Source organism: Marmota monax, unplaced genomic scaffold (assembly GCF_021218885.2).
Source record: "Marmota monax isolate L192 unplaced genomic scaffold, Marmota_monax_Labrador192_F-V1.1 WCK01_AAM20220418_F8-fsc00011, whole genome shotgun sequence".
Taxonomy (NCBI): domain Eukaryota; kingdom Metazoa; phylum Chordata; class Mammalia; order Rodentia; family Sciuridae; genus Marmota; species Marmota monax.
The window spans coordinates 20,128,858-20,147,366 of record NW_026693082.1 but is presented as its reverse complement, the minus strand read 5'-3'; the positions used below and the strand labels follow the sequence as shown (position 1 = coordinate 20,147,366).

The window sequence follows — 18,509 nt, the reverse complement described above, 5'->3', positions numbered from 1 at the left end:
CATTAGGGGAAACAAGGGTGAGACATTTCACAGGACGGGCTTTTCAGAATGGACTAAGCAGGAAAAAGGAAAAGGTTCTCTATGGATATTGTTCACTGGTTTGTGTGTATGGGGACAGCAGGTGTCATATGCAAAACAGAAAAAGAAGTTACTTTGCTTGTAATGAATGGTAAACAGAGTGTGCATAAACTAATATAAAAACAAAAATAGATGAGTGATCCTATAGAAAAGCAAACTTGCCTGGCTCAAATGCATTAACTGCTGTTTACTGTAGGTCAAAATGGCAAGCAGAGATTCAAAGGAAAACAATGACTACTATATGTGGTCATTGCTCCCTTCTCTTAGCTGGGTGAGCCAGGTGTCCTGGCTTTGGAACGTGCCCTGCTTTCCCTGTGGCCCTGTTGATCTAGGCCTATGGCATCGTCCTCATAGTTTTGTGAAAGTTAATGCTTCCATGTCATTATGTCTGTTACCATTTGAAGACCAAGTTGTAAACAGAGATGGTGACTCCAGGGTATTCTTGTTTTCTCAGCAAAAGATAGGATCCTGGAATTAGAGAAGATGGAAAGGAAATGCTCAATCATATGATTATGTGTATGTTCTAGTCTTGGTTATCCAGATCGGAAATTGGTATTTTGCTTGTTTGGGCCTGAAATTTGATATCCCAGCCTGGTTCTCCCAGTATGTCTTTGATCAATCATCTTGATATTTTCAACAAGTGGAACGTGAACCCATATTTTAAAAGTAACTGAAATTTTAGCAATTAGGAAATATCATAAATAAAACAAGTAAATAAAATGAAGCTGAGCACATGTATGCTCTTTGGGTCACATTTCCACTTTGCCACATTATTGGTTGAGGATGGATGGTTTAATTTTTATCTAGTGTTGGGCTAAGCACTTGTGTATCTATGATTTCACATTAGTTAGGTCTTATTATCTGTTCTCTAGCTGACAAATCCAAACAGCTTAAAGACTTGCTCATAATCATAGAGACGACTTATGGCAAAGGTGAGATTTGAACCCAAGACTTCTGATTGCACAACTGGTATCCTTTCTCTGACACCAAGCAGCCAGTGTAGCAGGTGAATCTATTATAGAAATTTTTCTATAAAGTATTTTTTAAGTGAATTTTATATTCCATTATTAAGAGATGGAACTTAATATACTAAAACACTAAAATAAAGAGGTATGTTCTTGTAGAATTTTTAAAAAATGTGTTGTTTCCTAATAATAAAATCACATAATACAGCATGTCTCTATTTTTACACATTTTAAGGAAAATAAGCATTTGATAAGCAGATAATCAAAAATGTCAGATATAACATTGGGTCTCAAAATATGAATGTTATAAGTGCCACTGATACAGTACATTAAAATAAGCTCTCTTAAAATCAAACCATAAGAAGTGGCGTGGCTTGTAAATCTCTTAATTCAGGAGTGAAGTGGAGGGACAGTGGTACTTGATGCAAAGAGAGTATACCCTATAAATTTAGGCTACCAAAAATGTTTAGATTATGGTGAGCTACCTCATTTCATCTCCAGATGAGGAAATAGAAAAATGTAGCTCAGAGTCATTCTACTGAAAAAGGTGGAAGACCTAGAGCCCTTGCAGTGAACTTGGACCCAGCAAAGCCACCTCCACTACCCTTTCCTGCCCACCACCAGCCTCTGCCCAGACAGGGCAGGGTCAGTATAAGCCAGAATTGGCAGGCAGGCTACTCCTCCCTGGTGAGGGCAAAAGATCTCAGGCCACCATGACCAAATCTATAATTTCTACTTCTAAAGGAATAGCCTCTTTCTCTTACAAATTTCATCTTTTGTAATGAGTGAGCCAAAAAAAAAAAAATACATTTTGCTTTTTTGATGTGACTCAAGGCGAGAATGAAAAATAAATATTGGCTGTTACCTTATCAGATACTATATGGCCTTACTTTTAAACGTTCTTTCTGCACAGGGTCTGTTTATAGCAGAAGCCTATGGGAGACAAGTGGGGGTAGGAAAGTAGATGGTGGCCTGAGGCACTTATTTGCTTGAGAAAAATTGCTGCCAGATGAGCGGTTTCAGAAAGGAAAGGCTGCTGATGTGGTTTGGAGTGGGTTCAGGATTAAAGAGGATGCAGCTTCTCCTCTCCTTTATAAATGTTCACTGGAGACTGATGGGGTTTTGTATGCATGTGTATTTCCTTTATCTATTAGGGAAATAGCAAGAAATATAGGAACACCCTGTGATAAAATAGATGAAGTGGCGGCTGAGGGAACAGATGGATGAAGTGGAAGGAGTATGCCCCAGGTCTATGACATCTTGTATTATGACGAAATTCTTGGCATGGTGGATTTGCTAAGTCCACAGGTAATCAACTCAGTGAATGGGAGGAATGTATGGGGCACAAGTGGGGGAGACGCTATGCCTTCAGCAGTTTTTAATGTAAATAGCACTCATTCCCATGAAAGTGGCTACAGGCTGAATTTTTATTTTATTAAATTAGTGTCCACCCTGGAAGAATTCCAGAGAGAGTAAGCTGGAGTGAGCAGAGCTGTCATTTGTTACATTGCCTCCACTGCTTTGATGAATGACTCTCCCAGTCCTAGATCTCCTAATCAGATTAGATGCCTGCTGCAAGACAGTGAGACTGGGAATAGTTGCATGCTGCATTTCAAAGCAAGAAAGCAAAAGGAATATCTCAGCCTGTAATTTTTAATCCTGTAGAAATTTCTGAAATACTAATCCCTGTTACCAATGAGCCTCTCTTTAGGAGGAAATTTAAATATGGCTTCAAAATAATACAATTGCCTTGCTAACATTGTTATTTGCTAATCATTTTTTGAAATTGTCTATTAATACCTATTTTATAGCAACAAATTTTGATTTGAATTTGTTCACTTGCTATCTTTTAATACTGAGCTCTCTTTTCCAGAGCTCCTATCTACAGGGCCTTATTTTGGCACCCGTGAAAGCCCTCTCAACTGGGTATCAGAAAGGCTGCTCATTCAGCAAAAGAGTCCCACTGGGTCCCCACAAGCTAGAGAGGACAGAGAGAGGCAGACTAGCGGCCCTGGCCCCCCTCCGTTGTCTCAGTGACTAGGATAAATTCACTGGACCCCAGCAACCAGGGACATAAAACTGGTCCTTCCAGTGCTAGGAAACCCACACCCCTGCATCCAGGACCTGAATCTCCTCCTCCCTCTGCTGGGCTTTTATTGATAAAGCGCTTCTTCTGCCCCTTTCCTGAAATAGCTTTTATTTATTTAATTAATTTATTGTTTTATGTGTGTACATATGTATATATTTAGATCTGGGCAGTGGAGTGAAGATACAGCTGTACCATTTCTTGCCCAAACTTATTTACCTGGGTATTTTCCTGGAATAGGAGTGGTATCAGGGTGTTGGCAGGAGAAGGCCCACATTAGAAAGGATCTTCCTATAATACAGCACCTGCTTTTTCTGAGCCCATCAGTTAGACACGCCCTTAGGTTAAGCATACATACAGAGAAGTGCTCACAAAATATACATCAGTGAGTTTCCACAAACAGATGGACCGATGCAACATCCGATTGAATTTACCTTGTTAAGATGCTTCTTTCAAGCTTTTGTAGGAATTTTTTGAAAGACAGCAAAATATACTAAAGGAAATGGAAACCACCTACTGTACTTATACCCCAGAATGAGCATTGGTAATGTTTAGGTGTGTTTCTAATCTGTCTCTCCTTTTTACACGTAAACAGATATGCATCCCAGTAGACACACACACACACACACACACACACAAACACACACACACACGGCACAACCTTTGAAGCTTTATGCATGTGTGCACAATACACAAAAGTTATAAATAATTGCAGCCACACGATGTACAGATTTTTAGATGTTTCATGGTGTGGCCCTTGCTTCATCAGCAGAGTGGCAGGGAAAATAAGTCAGAAAATCTGAGAACTATCTCCTCTCTTGGTAGCTGGAAAAAGGGCTTGGAGTGGGGAAGAGTTGGAAAAAGTGGCTTACATATAAATATGGATTCCTATATTATACTGATCCAGTATCTTTTCATCTCTTAGAACTGCCCGTTTATTTATTTATAACTGATGCAAAATAATTGTATATATTTGGCAGATACAGTGTGATAATTCAGTACATGTTAAGTAATGTATTATGAGCAAATCAAGGTAGTATTTTCTTCTCCTTAAATATTTATAATTTTTGTGTTAGAAACCTTCAGACCCTTTGTTCTAGTTATTTTGAAACATAAAATACATTGTTGTGAACTCTAGTCACCTTACTGTGCTGTAGAATACTAGAATATATTCTCCCTATTTAATTGTTTTTTGGTACTTGTTATCCATTCTGTTTCTATCTACCATTCTTTTAAAAAATATATATATTTTGTTTTCTTCTGTATTTGTAATTTGAGTTATTACCAGAGAATGTATTGGGATTTTTGTATTTGGAAAATATCTTCTCAGATGGCTTCTTTTTCTTTTCTTGTTAAAAAGCGTGTTCACAGATAGTATGAAGTGGGCTTTCTGTTTATGTGTGTTTCTGTTGTATTGTCTTTACAGTCGAAATCAGCTGTCTGCCCTGCCCGCCTGCCTGTGTGGTCTGCCTCTCAAAGTCTTAATCGCAAGTAACAACAAGCTGGGATCACTACCAGAAGAGATAGGTCAGCTCAAACAGTTAATGGAGCTGGTATGTTACTGATTTCTAAGATGCTCTTTTTGTTTGTTGACCAATCATGACCTATCAGGGTATTCTAAAAGACTTTTTGCTGCAGTTGAGTAAGGAGAAGCTTCTGTTAGTCCATTTCCCATTGCTATAACAAAACAACCAAGACGGGACCCTTTATAAAGAAAGAAACTTTATTTTTAGCTCACAGTTTTAGAGGCTGAATGGCCAAGATCAGGTGTCCTTGTCCACTTCTCCTCCCATGAGGGACCTCTCAGCTCATCACAATACAGCTGGTGGGGGCAAATGCCAGAGAGACAGGTCGCATGGTGAGATGAGAAACCAGAGAGCAGGGAGGGCTGCTCTTGCCTTTTATAACAACTTTCTCATGGGAGCTTACTGGGATCTCAGGAGAACTGTGTTAATCCCCGTGAACTAACCACCTCCCACCAGGCTCCATCTCTTTTATACATTCTACCACCTCTTGATACCACCAAACTGGGGACTAAGCTTCAGACACACCACATCCAATCCATAGCAGAGCTAGGTTGCTGAAGTGCAGTTATAAGGATATTAAATGGGGTGACATGACGCCAGCAGCATGTGGCTTTGCTATGACACAGTTCCTAAAGTTTATAAGTTTCCTGTAGTTTAAGCAGATCCTGAAGTTTGCAGAATTTATAGTTCCTGAGGTTGACAGGTTATCACATTGTAGTTAGATAATTTTTCCAGATTAAATATGAATTACGAAAAATTATGGCTAACCCAAAGAAATAATCTGCAAATAAGTTAGTAGGCCAGAATATAGGAAGGCATATAATTAAGTCAGAGGACAGAAAGAACAGGGTACTGTGAGTCTGTAAAGATTTTTGGCATGTCTGGAGCGGTGCTGCCTCTAGTCCTGGCACTGGAGCTGGTGTGTGGTTTAAGGAGCTCTCTGAGCTTTTCTTAGTCCCCTGTCCTGTGCCCCACTCTGGCAGGGGTACCCTGCATCTTAATTACTGTGCTGTCTTCTCCCAGATCTTGTGACTTTTCTCCACCAGCACTAACTCTAGGCCCCTCGAGTTCTAGAATGTTAGCTTCACAGTTGATTGTAAAAGGCATGTAGCTCTTGGCCTCTTTTTGTGTGTGTGAGGGGTGGGCGGGTGGCTGGGGATTGAACCCAAAGCCTTATGCATGCGAGGCATACACTCTGCCAACTGAGCTATATCCTCAGCCACAAGCTCTTGACTTCTTGAAGAAACCTAGATCAGAGAGACAGCAACGTATGGGAAGGTTGCCCTTGCTAAGTGGTCACCTAAGCTGAAATACCATCACCAAACATTGTCCAGTGGAAAAGTAAACAGCAAAGGTGATTTGAGATGTACCAGTGACCATATCTTAAAAAGTAAAAAGAAGCAAGCTAATTTAACAATATTTTATGTGATGCCACATAGCCAAAAGATTATTAAACATCAAACATACTGAGATGTTTTACTTCTTTTTTTCCCACACCAAGTCTTTGAAATCTAACATGCATTTTATATTGACAACACGTTGCGGGTTGGACAGCCACATTTCTGGTGCTCAGTAGTCACTAGGCATGACAAGAGAGGGCCCTGTCAAGCCTGTGCAGTTTCTTCTCTGTTGCCTGCAGTGTTTGAGCAAGAGTGCTCTTTGTAAAAAGCATTTGTCTGTGAAGTAGCTGAAAAGTTAATAAGTTGACATTATTTAACCACAAGGAAGTGACTGGCCTTGGTCAAGGTCACAGACTAAAAAAAGATTATTTTCCATCCATTATCATTTATCTTTGATATCTGCTTAAAATAGTAGTGTTACTATAGGTAACCATGTCAGATTATTTTTAGTTATCAATTGGAACAAAAAACTCCCTGCAGAGCTTAAAGCAATTCTTGAATTACAGCAGGAAGCTTCTGTTTTATAGTCACATATTACCAGTTTGTTAACAGAATCCTCATGGAGGCAGAATGTTTGAGCTTAGTGCAACATGCTGAGGAAGTGGCTCAGTTTATCAGTCTCTTGGCATTGTTTGCTAACTGTTTGGGGGGGAAAATGTGTTTTATAATTTTACATCAGACTCAGAGTATCTAAAAACTGGTTTGAAACTCTTTTCTTCCAAGTGTGGATGAACATTTGAGTTTAACGTCCATTTGAAAAACAAAACCAGAATACCTTGCCATCTACCGGAAAATAGTTGTCATTTCTTATTTTGGGAAGGGAGTGAAATTGGAGAACATTATCTTACCTTTTTAGTTATATCACAGTTATCTTATAATCTTAAAACAAAAAGCATTCCCAGTGTAGTAAAGTCATGTCCAGCCATTTCATATTGTCAGGGAATACCAAAAAGTGGTCATTTGGTCTGGGGATATAGCTCAGTTGGTAGAATGCTTGCCTTGCATGCACAAGGCCCTGGGTTCAGTCCCTAGCACCAAAAAAAAAAAATCATTCTCTTCCCATGAAGAAGTCACCTATGAGATGTCCTTTTTTTGAACCAAGAACATTGGCCAGGTGGTGTGTCCACATTGCCCGGGGGGCAAATCTTGTGGAATCTTTAGCTCTCTTGAGCTGGTTCTGTGAGGGTCATATCTGATGGGAATAATGTACAACTTTCTGACCTTGACCACTCCAAATGAATTCTTACCTGCTCTCATCTTACAGGTATGGTGTACGTTGATGTTGCTTTGTAAGCCTGTCTCTGCATGTGTTTTCTGTAAGGGGAGGAGGTAAAATGCTAACATTTACTGAGTACCTCCTTAATTCAGGTAGTCTGCTAGGGTATGACTTGTAATAGTTCATAGAATCTTGAAAATAACCTAGATAGGCCTGTATCATTTTTACATTTTGTAAATGTAAAATGGCCAGTTTAGGAATGACATATGTTATAAATGGCCAGTTTAGGAATGACATACCCAAAGCTGTGTGGCTACATGGTGGAACTAGGGTCAGAAGCAAGTTTGTCTGATTAAAGTCCACACCACAGAGCTGAGGATGTAGCTACAAGGCCCTGGGTTCAATCTCCATTATTGCAAAAAATAAAAATAAAATAAGGCCCGCACCACAGTGTAGCCACTGTCACCTTCTCTAGGCTGCAAGCACTTAGTGATTTCTTTCCCTGGAGTCCATAGTAAGGGTATCTGTGTTGGAAAATTTTCTTACCGTGGAACCGAGTCAGGTAGGGTCTATAGTCTTATCCTGTATTGACTAAATCTCGTTTTACCCGTCCAATCCTTCTGAACATGTTGGAAACCTGGCTCTTACTGAGGAATCTTGCAGAGGGATGAGGTGTTTGGTGAGAGCTGCTGTCTAAATACCTCTTGTTACAGGTAACAGCTGTGAAGATCAACACACTAAGGCAGAGCACAGTAAAACTGAGAGCATTTTGCGGGGCATTTGTCAGAGATCTATGAGTTTCTCTGGTTTTATGTGCATGGAGTCCACTGGGGCTCCAGCTCTTTGGGTTTTCTCAGTTCTGCGCTCCACGAGTTCACAGTTGGTGAAAGTCATGTCTTTTAGCTCTGATCCAAAATATCATGGATTTAGAAACCTATTTTGACATCCAAAAGCTTAGAAGACCTTGCTCAAGTGATAACTGGTTGGAAAGTGTTTCCTAGCCCTCAACAGACACACTATTTGTTATTCACTTTTCATGAAATGTTTGGAAGTGTGGGAAGTTTGAATTCAAAGATTGATTCTAGACATGATGTATTGAGCAGCTTCCGAGGAAAATGGCTTCTTGATTATTTTTATGCATAGCATTCCAAACTGCAGCATGTAAAGGCGATGTAAATGCAGGTGTCCTCCCTAACCATTTGTCCATTCCTGGTCTCTGGAGATGCCTCCTAACATCTGAGGTTCCTGTGGGATGGGTAGGAAACCCTAAGCTTTCTGAGGCCCCTCTGTGGCTTCCAGTTCTGCCTTTCTTAGGAAGAGCCACAGTGTGGAGCATGAGTTTGTGGGTACATGGAGGGCTGTGAAGTAGAGCTTTATACTGGAGAGAGGCACTGGTGTTGAGATTCTTTATCATACCAGAAGTTGCTGAAGGTGGTTTGTATTTAAATGTATTTGTATTGAAGTGAATATGTTGAATTTTCTTCTTTTTAAAGTTCTGACCCATGAGCAATGAGGTTTTCTTTCTTCTTTCTTCTTTTTTTTTTTTTATCCGTTGTTAACAAGTCAAGATATCTGTGTTTCGACCAAAGTGTTTTCATTATTTCAGATATCAGAAATGGGTCTTCCTGATGTTGGGAGAAAATTAGTTGTTCAAAGCTTACCTTTTATTTTATAGGCACAGAGAAGGTAATCCATACCTGAAGTTGCTCACTGAACCATACTGAAGGGATTTCCATGGAAGGGCATGGATACATGACAGGAGGCGAGTGGAGTGTTAATAACTTGCATTTCCTGTTAGAACATTGTATTCCATTAATTAAATGGGATCATGAGAATTTATTACCAAAAATTCCACTTAAGCTAGTAGTATCAGCACACTAAGCTTTTGAAAACCTGAATGCCAGAGCAAGGTCACTAGTAAGAGGCCACCTGCAACTCCACAGTGTCGCCTGGTCTCCTTGGACTCTGCTCTAACCTAGATTATCTTGTCACAGTGTTTATGATGGTTTTCATTAGATGCTACTGCTGTAAAAACACTTCTCGTCTTTTTTGAAATATTGTATTCTCAAATGAGTGAGCATCACTTAGCTTAATAATTCCTGAATTAATTCTGTTATTATAAATCCTTCTCATTTTGCCTTCTGAAGGTACATTAGCAATTAGCATTTAGTAACAAAAATGTAAGACTTCCATTATTGTGACAAAGAGAGAACCTTAATTTCCAAAGGTTTTTTTTTTTTAAAACATGATGTTTAAACCCATAGAAAATAGGTAGAGTTTAAATCATAGTTAGAATTTTCTATTTTGTTTTTTATGAGAATAACAAAGTTGGACAGACTGGTTCATGAAAAACTTAAGCTTTTTATATTATTTATAATTAGATTTAATTCTGTATCAAAAAGAATGAAATTGATACATCTAACAGATGTTCACGATTCTTCTTGATCTACTTGTTTTTTTGTAATATGGTAACATTAAATATGTGGTGATTTGATTTCACAGAAGCTTGAAATAATTATTCTCTAAAGACATAGCTTAGGGATAATAGAAAATTCAAAATTAATTCATTTGATAATTAAGTAAGTGAGCCTGGAATTTATAACCTGATAAATTCTCACTAACTGCAGAAGTGTCAGGCATTAGTGTTGTTTACTTTTAAAATTCATTTTCCTAAATATTATCTTCATCAGGTAAATAAATAAAAATCCATAACTCCTTCTAGACTAAATTTGGACCAAAATGTTCTAGAAAATGGGGCCATTCTAGAAATATTTTTTGCATATTTTCAAAACTGTACTATCTTATCCCTAGACACCTAGACTATTATCTCCTCTTTCTTCCTCATTCTCCAGCTAATTAAGACATAATTACCCATGGGGTTTTATTTTTGTGATGAAATTCATAACCTCCTTAAAATTTGACAAGATTCAATGACTTGTGGGGATTGGAGTTTTGCACTGTTTTCTGCAATATTGGTTATACGATGATGCAAAGTCTTTATCTCCCTTATGGGCTAGATCTGCCAGGGTAATCTCTCCCCATTATTTTGTCAGTGGAGGAAGTAACCAAGAGTACATAGTACTAATAAAATAATCTTGCTTTTACCCTGTGTCCTTCAACATTGAAAAGACAATTGGAATTTGTGTTTCAAATTGTCTACAGATGTCCTATCATATAGATGAAAATTTTGTTTTTATCATTATGGGAAATGTTTGTTTGTTTAAGTCTACCAAGTAACTGTTTTTTTTCTGCTGGTGAGTATTTAAATATAGTTGACAGAAGTTAATTTTCTTTGATGAGGCCATTATGTTAGAAATACATGTTGGAAAAATTAACTTACATTTAGAGAGATGGCTTACCCTGATTTCATGGTCAACTCAGGAATGACCAGCAAAGTGCAAGGTGTGTGTGTGTGTGTGTGTGTGTGTGTGTTTCATGCTAAAAAATAGAATAAGTGTGAGTTTCATGTCAGGAGATTTCATGCTGTGCATATGCTGACTAAATGTCTAGGTTTTCTCCTTGCTCTCCTCTGTCTGAATAGGAGCTGAGCACGTACCCTTAGCCTTAAGTGATGGAAGTGTGGAACTGGCTTCCCCTACTCGGGAGAACAGCTCTGGGTGTGAGCATCACCCAATGGGACTGGGCTACACCCCCCTGAAACCCAATCACTTGCCTCATTTGGGTGGAACTCTCTGAAGTGTCTTCCCCCCAGTAAATAGGGCTTCAGGCTGCACTTGCTCTCTTTTTTGTCTACCTCCCTTGCCTCCTTTGTGGGAGCCGGGACAGAAGAGCCGTCACTGAACCCCAAGAAAAAGGTACTTTCTGTGCCTGTGTGATTACTTAGTGTCAGCCCAGCTCACCTGAAGTGACCCTGACTGATTTAGTCGCGTGTCACGGCATTCCTCTCTGTACTCCTTATTTTTTGAGAGAAAGGCCCTTGAAACCTCTGAAAATTGTCAGTTTCACAATCAAAATCAGTGATTTTCATGATCTGTAAAAGGGTCTTTCTCCTGCTGTCATTCATAAAACTTATTAAAAGAATGAAACTTATTTTAGAGTCCAACAGCATAAATTCTCTCTACAGATGGAAAATGATTCCCTGTAATTCTTCCCCACAACCTCACCTCCACCACCAGCAAGATCACCCAAGTGACCGTGGCAGGTAGGGGCCGAGCAGAATGATTTGCTGTCACGTATTTCTGAGGCTTGCCTGTGTTCCACTGGAGTCTTTTAAAAGGGAATGGAATCGTGCCTCTTGCTGGTTTCTTTCTTAGTTCAGGCAAAGAAAGGTGTGGCTATCAATGGAAGGCTTTGGATGCTGACCTCTGTGACAGATCCTGGGCCACCTCCTCCTTCTGTCCTGGCCTCCCCACATGTCTTAGTCTCTTTAGGGGAGTGTTCATGGAGTTCCGTTGTTTTAAACACTGGGAGTGTTTTTCTTAAAATTGTGTGTGACTGTCCTGGACCAGGAGCAGTGCAGCAGCTTGGGGGCAATGCCACTGAACACCTCGTGTTCCTAACCCATCTCATCCCACCGCGGTGCTTCAGCAGCCGAGGACAGAAAACTACAGTGGGTCCACGACACCTGTGCACTCAGGCTTCTTGGCTGGCAGCATGGAAGCAACAATATTGTTCATTCTCTTCTATTGAGCATCATGATGATCATGACAGGTGCCTGAGGACTTGTAGATGAAATAGTCAGAGGGTGGGGATTCACTGACAGTGTATAGCCCTGGTCTAACAGGGATCAGGGACTGCAGGGGATGAGTTAATCTCAGTGATGAGTTAATTTCATCTGAATGAAAGTGAAATGGATTTTTGATACATGGGCCATGGTGCCTTCAAAGGTGAGTTGGGGGTGGGTGGGTTGTGGGTTCCAAAGTAAAGTGGGATATTTAAGAACATGGTCTTATGGAGAGCATTTATAATGTGACTCTATCTTTGGATATCTTCAATACCAAGTAGGGCCTTCTTGGAATTTAAGTAAGTATGTTGGAGCATCCTGGGCTCCCAGCCAAAAGGCAGAAGGAGTTACAACATCGTGAAGTGTCAGCATAAATGGATTTCAGAGGTTCATCCAGCATTCATTGGTCTCTGCTTTATATCGGGCACTGTGCTAGACACCAGGAGGATGCTGAGGATCTCATAGTGGGGAAGGCAAAGCCAATGAACACACTGTGTATGGGATCGCAGAGGGAAAGGTGGGCCATCTTTCAGGTGTTGGATCAGAGTGAGAGAGGGGAGGAGAACCTCATGGATGATTTCAAAGAGGAGGTTGAGAGTTGAATTAGGTCTTAAAAGATGAGTAAGTGGGACAAGATGACATTTTTGTGGACAGGGACATCAGGCAGGGAAATAGTGTGAATACATTTGGGACCACTAAACAGTGGCACATGCTGATGACTGCAAATCAGGACCCTATGGCTTGAATGTAGGATTCAAGGGAGGAACTGACAGACCCATTGTAGATGCTGGAACTTTCTTCAGATATCTAAGCTGGTAGACACCATAATGAAATGTGTGCCCTGGCAGCTCTGAGAAGGATGGATCTGAAGGGGAGAGCAATGTATGGAAACCAGTCAGGAGGTCATTGGTTGCCATATATAACCAATGAGAGAGAGAGCGATGGTCCAGACTGAAGGAGGAGCAGGGTTGGGGAGAGGAGAAGGTACAGAGTAGGATTAGTGAGGTAATAAGGATATATAAGACTATCAAGTCATGGATCCCATTTTATGTGTGTCAAGATGTGGTTCCAATCAAGGATATATAGGGTATTAGTCTTCAAAATCTTCCTATCCACAGTCTTGCTCATTAGCTATAAGGTTTGCCAGCCATTTGTTAAGAACCCTGTTTTAAATAAATAAGCACCAGACAGTGCATTCATGTTTCACTCAGCTTTTTCCCTGCTGCAACTAAAAGATCTGACCAGGAAAATTTAAAGGCTGAGGTTGTGGCTTAGTGGTAGAGCGCTTGCCTAGCCTGTGCACGGCACTGGATTCAGTTCTCACCACCGTGTAAAATAAATGAATAAAACAAAGTTCCATCAACAACTAAAAAATTAAAAAAGAAATAAAAAGTTTATCCAAGGGCTTATGGTTTCAGAAGTCTTAGTTCATGGAAGGCTGGCTCCATTTCTCAGGGGAAGGTGGCAGAACATCATGGAGGAAGAGTGTGGCAGAGGGAAGCAGCTCACATGGGGATCAGGAAGCAGAGACAGAGGTCTCCCGTTGCCAGATACAAATATATACCCCAAAGCCAAAGCCACGCTCCCAATGAACCTCCTCCTCTAGCCACAACCTACCTGCTTTCAGTTATCACTCAGTTGATCCCATCAGGGATTAATTCACTGGTTAGGTTAAGGCTATAACCCAATCATTTCTCCTCCAAACCTTCTTGCATTGTCTCACATGTGAGCTTTTGGGGGATAACACATCTAAGCTGAAACAATCCATATTCCTGAACTTGTAAGATAGAAGACATTGTCTCTTCTATCTAGAAGCACCAAGACACACCGGCTTAATACTGGGCCAGTCCCTCATGGAGGACACTTGCAGGCCTTGGGCCAGCAAGCCTCATTTTTTTGATCTATAAATGTTAGGCTAGTAATACTGTTGCATGGGTTTGTCGTGAGATTTAAATGGAAGCACGTGGAAAGCAAGCGTGGCAGAAGCAGCTACAGATTTAGCATCCTTCCTTTCTCCCCTTTTCCCCTCTCCCAAGAGTGTTTAAAACTGAACTTTCTTTTTCTTCCCTGTGCTGAGCCTGACTTGCTAGGGACCTGGAGACACCTGTGTAGTTGTCCACTCTTTAAGGTCCCTAAGGAGAATTTACACAAAATGCTTGATTTCCTGGAGAGAGGCGCTGATGGTTTCTCTCCTGGCTTTCCATGCAGGATGTGAGCTGCAACGAGATCACAGCGCTGCCCCCGCAGATAGGCCAGCTCAAGTCTCTTCGGGAGCTGAACGTCAGGAGGAATTACCTAAAGGTTTTGCCACCAGGTAAGGATTTTTTTAAAAAATGGGGTGGAGGGTAAGGTGAAGAAAATGGGAGACATTTATTATTTTCTCGGTTTACTTTTGTGAAGAGGGTGCATCTTATTTCGTGTGTATGCCTATTAATATTAATCATTTGAATTGCACATGCAGGTGACCGAAAAGGGATGTTAAAGTTGTAACTTCATAAATCAAGGGCCATAGTAACAAACATTCCCTTGTCTATAGTTGTGGAGGGTGGGGTGGAGGGTGTATAAGTCTGCTAAAGCTGCTATCAAAGAACCCTAGGCTGGGTGGCTTAAAGAACAGAAATTTAGGGCTGGGGTTGTAGCTCAGTGGTAGAGTGCTTGCCTCACACGTGTGAGGCACTGGGTTCAATCCTCAGCACCACATAAAAATACATAAATAAAATAAAGATATTATGTCCATCTACAACTACAAAAAAAAACCAAAAAACAGAAATTTATCTTCTCAGTTCTGGAGGCCAAAAGTCTGAGATTCTATGTGTGTCTGTGTCCTGGTCTCTTCTTACAATGACACCAAGGGATTAAATCCTAATGACCTCATTGAAGGCCATGTCTCCAAATACATTCATAGCCTGATATAGGGTTAGGATTTAGGGGCACACAAGCCAACCGTTTGTAATAGCAGCAGCATGAATTGTTTTTGGATACATGTGTGATGTTATGGGAAATGAAGCCAATAGTTTAGGGGACACGCTTAGACCTGAAAGATCCTGAAGAACCTGGCTAGCAAGATTTCTAGCCTTGGGGATCTGCGAGCCCTGGTTGTGAACCCCAGTATTCAGGTTCAGTTCTTGGTGAGGGTGCTACCCCTGAGGGTTGAGCCTTGGTCACTGGTAGTTTTGGTGAATTTCACCATGCAGGTCCCATAGCCTCAGCATTGAGACTTGGGTCTTCCTGTCCCTGAGCATGAAGAGTACCTCAGACAGCCCTGCTCTGGAAGTTGTGGGCTTCTGCAGCATGTCCCTCCAGTATGGTATATGAGGGTTCACATAAAAAGAAGATTCATTTAGATAGGCTGCTTGAAAGCAGCCCTGTTGTGGGTAATGGATATGGATTTCAAATTTGGGTTTGGGCCTGGGTCAGGAAGGAATAGATGAGCAGTAGAATGCTGAATCACACACGCTCACTTTCAAAGATCATCTTGCTTTCCATAGTTTTGGTTTGAGGAATCTAGACATACCCGATAGTCAGACATAAACTTAAAAATATATCTGATTACAAGACCAATGTAATTCTACATCATGTGCAACCAGAAGAATGAGAAGTTACATTCCTTATGTGTGTAATATGTCAGAATACATTCTACTATTATATATAACTTAAAAAATAAAACAAAAAAATCTAAAACCAAAAGCAGGTATTTGGAGGTGGTAAGCATCAGGTTCATTTGACATTAATGCACCAACTTGAGAGCTACCTGATTTTTTTATTGTCCTGTTCCCACATCTTGATCTTTGGCTTGAGCTGTCTCATTCTTCAAGGCAAGAGAACAGAGCTCATGGATTCCTGGACGACAACTTGGCAAAATGCATAGTGTTTGATGGCTGGAAGATCAGGTGCTCACCAGCCACCTCCCACCTTTCTCCTGCTGATTTACATTTTTAAAGAAGTAGAATTAGAAAGTATCTCAGTGTAAGATTTATTACTTTATTACTTGAGATGCATTCATATAAAAATAGTGATTTTTTCATCTTGTCAGCGTGCAGTCACATTTTTTGAATGTATGTAAGCTTTTCTTGGCTTATGCAAGTTACAAATGGGAGACTTTTTATTAAGAGCAAATTTATACACATCCGTTTTCACACATGAAAGAAAACTTTCCTTTAAATTGGATCCCCACGCTTATGTTTTGTGAAAGCATCACAAAAAATCGAACTCTTGATTTCCAAAAGAAAAAATGATTGACATCATTTTACAGTTTGCTGTAATAATCTAGAAGTGTTTGGAAAAAGGGTATACCTGCAAAATCTAGGTTTTTGTTTCTCTCACCTCTCCTTTTTTTAAATTTAAATTTAAATTTTAATTTTTCTATCTTTTAGTTTTAGTTGGACACAATTCCTGTATCTGATTGATTTATTTTTTATGTGGTTCTAAGGATCAACCCAGCACCTCTCATGTGCTAGACAAGTGCTCTCTACCACTGTACCACAGCCACAGCCCACCTCTCACCTCTTCTTATTCTCTCACTTGAGAAATATTCCTTTCCCTAAAAAGATCAGTCACAAATTGCTCTACTTTCCAAGATTATGTTTTCTCAGTTTTGATAATTTTAAAAATAGATTCAAAGCTAAAACTTTAGTTTCTGGAAAATCCTTGTTTAAAAAAAAAAAGAAAGAAAGATTTCCTGAGTATCCAGTTTCTTTTTTGTTTCACTCTGGAGAACTCTGTTGACAGAATAGCACTGATAATGCTTTCAGGCAGTGTGCTTTAGGAACTGTGCATATTACTTACATGTGTGTCTTCTTTGGGAACCCCTCCTCATATGCTTTCAATTTGAGGAGGGGGAAAAAAGAGAGAACTCTGTGGCCTAATTACGCATATCAATTTTGTGGTGGTTTTATACAACTACTACAACGAGGAGACCATATTTTGTTCTTTCTGGAGCCAGAATGAACAGAGGGCTAAAATATCCATTCATTGCCCCTCTTTGCAGTGGAGAGAGAGAAATGGGATTACTCCTCCTTATTCTTGTCCTCCCTCTTCTCTTCTTCTCTTTGATCCTTTTTCTTCCTTACCTTTCTCCATTTCTTTGAACCTTTTTTGGACTGTCCTTGCAGTCTCTCATTTCATTGCTGGGAAACTTGTCGAGTTCTCATGTTCCAAAGCTGCTACAGAAATTCAGCATTCCAAATAGAAACTACAAGAAAGAAAATCATCATTATCGAGTCATTCCTTTGTTTATTTCCCTGTAAGTTACATCCTGCTATTCTCGCATGAATTTAGCCCTTTAGTCTATCCTTCAGGGTTTTAATTTTAAGTGGCAAAGATCTGGAGTCCTGTTACATTCTGCCACTGATTTGATACCCTGAGTTGGGTGAGACTTGGCATTGCAGTAGGGAGGAAGCTCTCTGTTGTAATCCCCCTCATCCTTAGCATTTTTAGGAACTAGAAGAAAGGGCATCTAGCCGAGCATGGTGCCATGCACGTGTAATCTCAGCAACTTTGGAGGCTGAAGCAGGAGGATTGCAAGTTCACAGCCAGCCTCAGCAACTTAGTGAGGTCCTGAGCAACTTAGTGAGACCCTGTCTCAAAAAAAAAAAAAAAAAAAAAAAAAGGGCTGAGGACATGGCTCAGTGTTAAAGCACCCCAGGTTCAATCTCTAGTATCAATATAAAAGGGGTGTGTGTGTGTGCACACATCTAAACTTTCCTTTTCCTTTTATTTCTGTGCTTCTAAGTCCTCCGGGCTTACCTCTCTCTCCACGACAGCTGCTCCCAGCCCCTTCGTCCAAATGACCTCCATGACTAATGTGGCCTGAGGTGCTCATCCTCCTGTGAGTCCAGATGAGAGCTGTGTTTGAGCAGTGAACTAACTGCTAAGGACAATATGCAATAAAAATTCCTTGGCTTCTGGCCCAGGGGTCTCTGTTTTAAAAATACACTTTCTGAGTTTCTACATAACTCACCTATCATGGACCTGACTCTGGGACCTGAGAGTTGGGCGTGCTCCTGCCTCCTAAACTTTCAGGCCCGCCACTCCTTTGCCTAAGACTAAGTAATTCACTAAGGTATGAAAGAAGGAAAGTCCCTTCTACTCCTAGAGCATGATGAATTCTGGGAAGAAGACACTCCTGACTAGGGAAATCTCTGGTGGTGGAATTTTAAGCTGTGTTGCCAAGTAAAGTGAAAACCCTTAGGCATGGTGGAGGCAGGAGGGATATAGTGTGAATTCTTCCTTTCTGTTTGTAAGATCCTTTTCTTTATCTGGTTCTTGCCCTCCTTCACTTTGGAACTGCTGGAATATTTTAAAGCACCAAGAATCCCATAATAAGAGTGCCGGAGTCCCGTTCTGGAGTGAACCTCCCATAGCCTCTGACCGAGTGCTGAGTGATTTGCCAGCAAATCCGGATTCTGGCGTGGTTCAGCCTTTCTTTGCTCTATGGAATACATTTGACTTGTTTCTAGCAGCTGCCAATGTCGGTTTGAATGCTTGAAATTACTGAGTGTTTACTGTGCCACTGGGTGGGGATTTTAAGCTAAGTATAATGTTCCATCTTGTTA

The 18,509-nt window shown here is 40.4% G+C and overlaps 1 protein-coding gene across 3 annotated transcripts in view; it reads left to right on the top strand.

The window, feature by feature from the left end:
• Window positions 1–18,509, top strand: part of Lrch1 (leucine rich repeats and calponin homology domain containing 1) — a 186,984-nt gene that overhangs the window by 106,774 nt on the left and 61,701 nt on the right. For all 3 annotated transcript variants that reach the window (XM_046454073.2, XM_046454072.2, XM_058582577.1), the window contains exons 3-4: window positions 4,556–4,682; window positions 14,164–14,269. In XM_046454073.2, coding sequence (XP_046310029.1) covers window positions 4,556–4,682; window positions 14,164–14,269 — 233 coding nt within the window. The remainder of the gene's footprint in view (window positions 1–4,555; window positions 4,683–14,163; window positions 14,270–18,509) is intronic.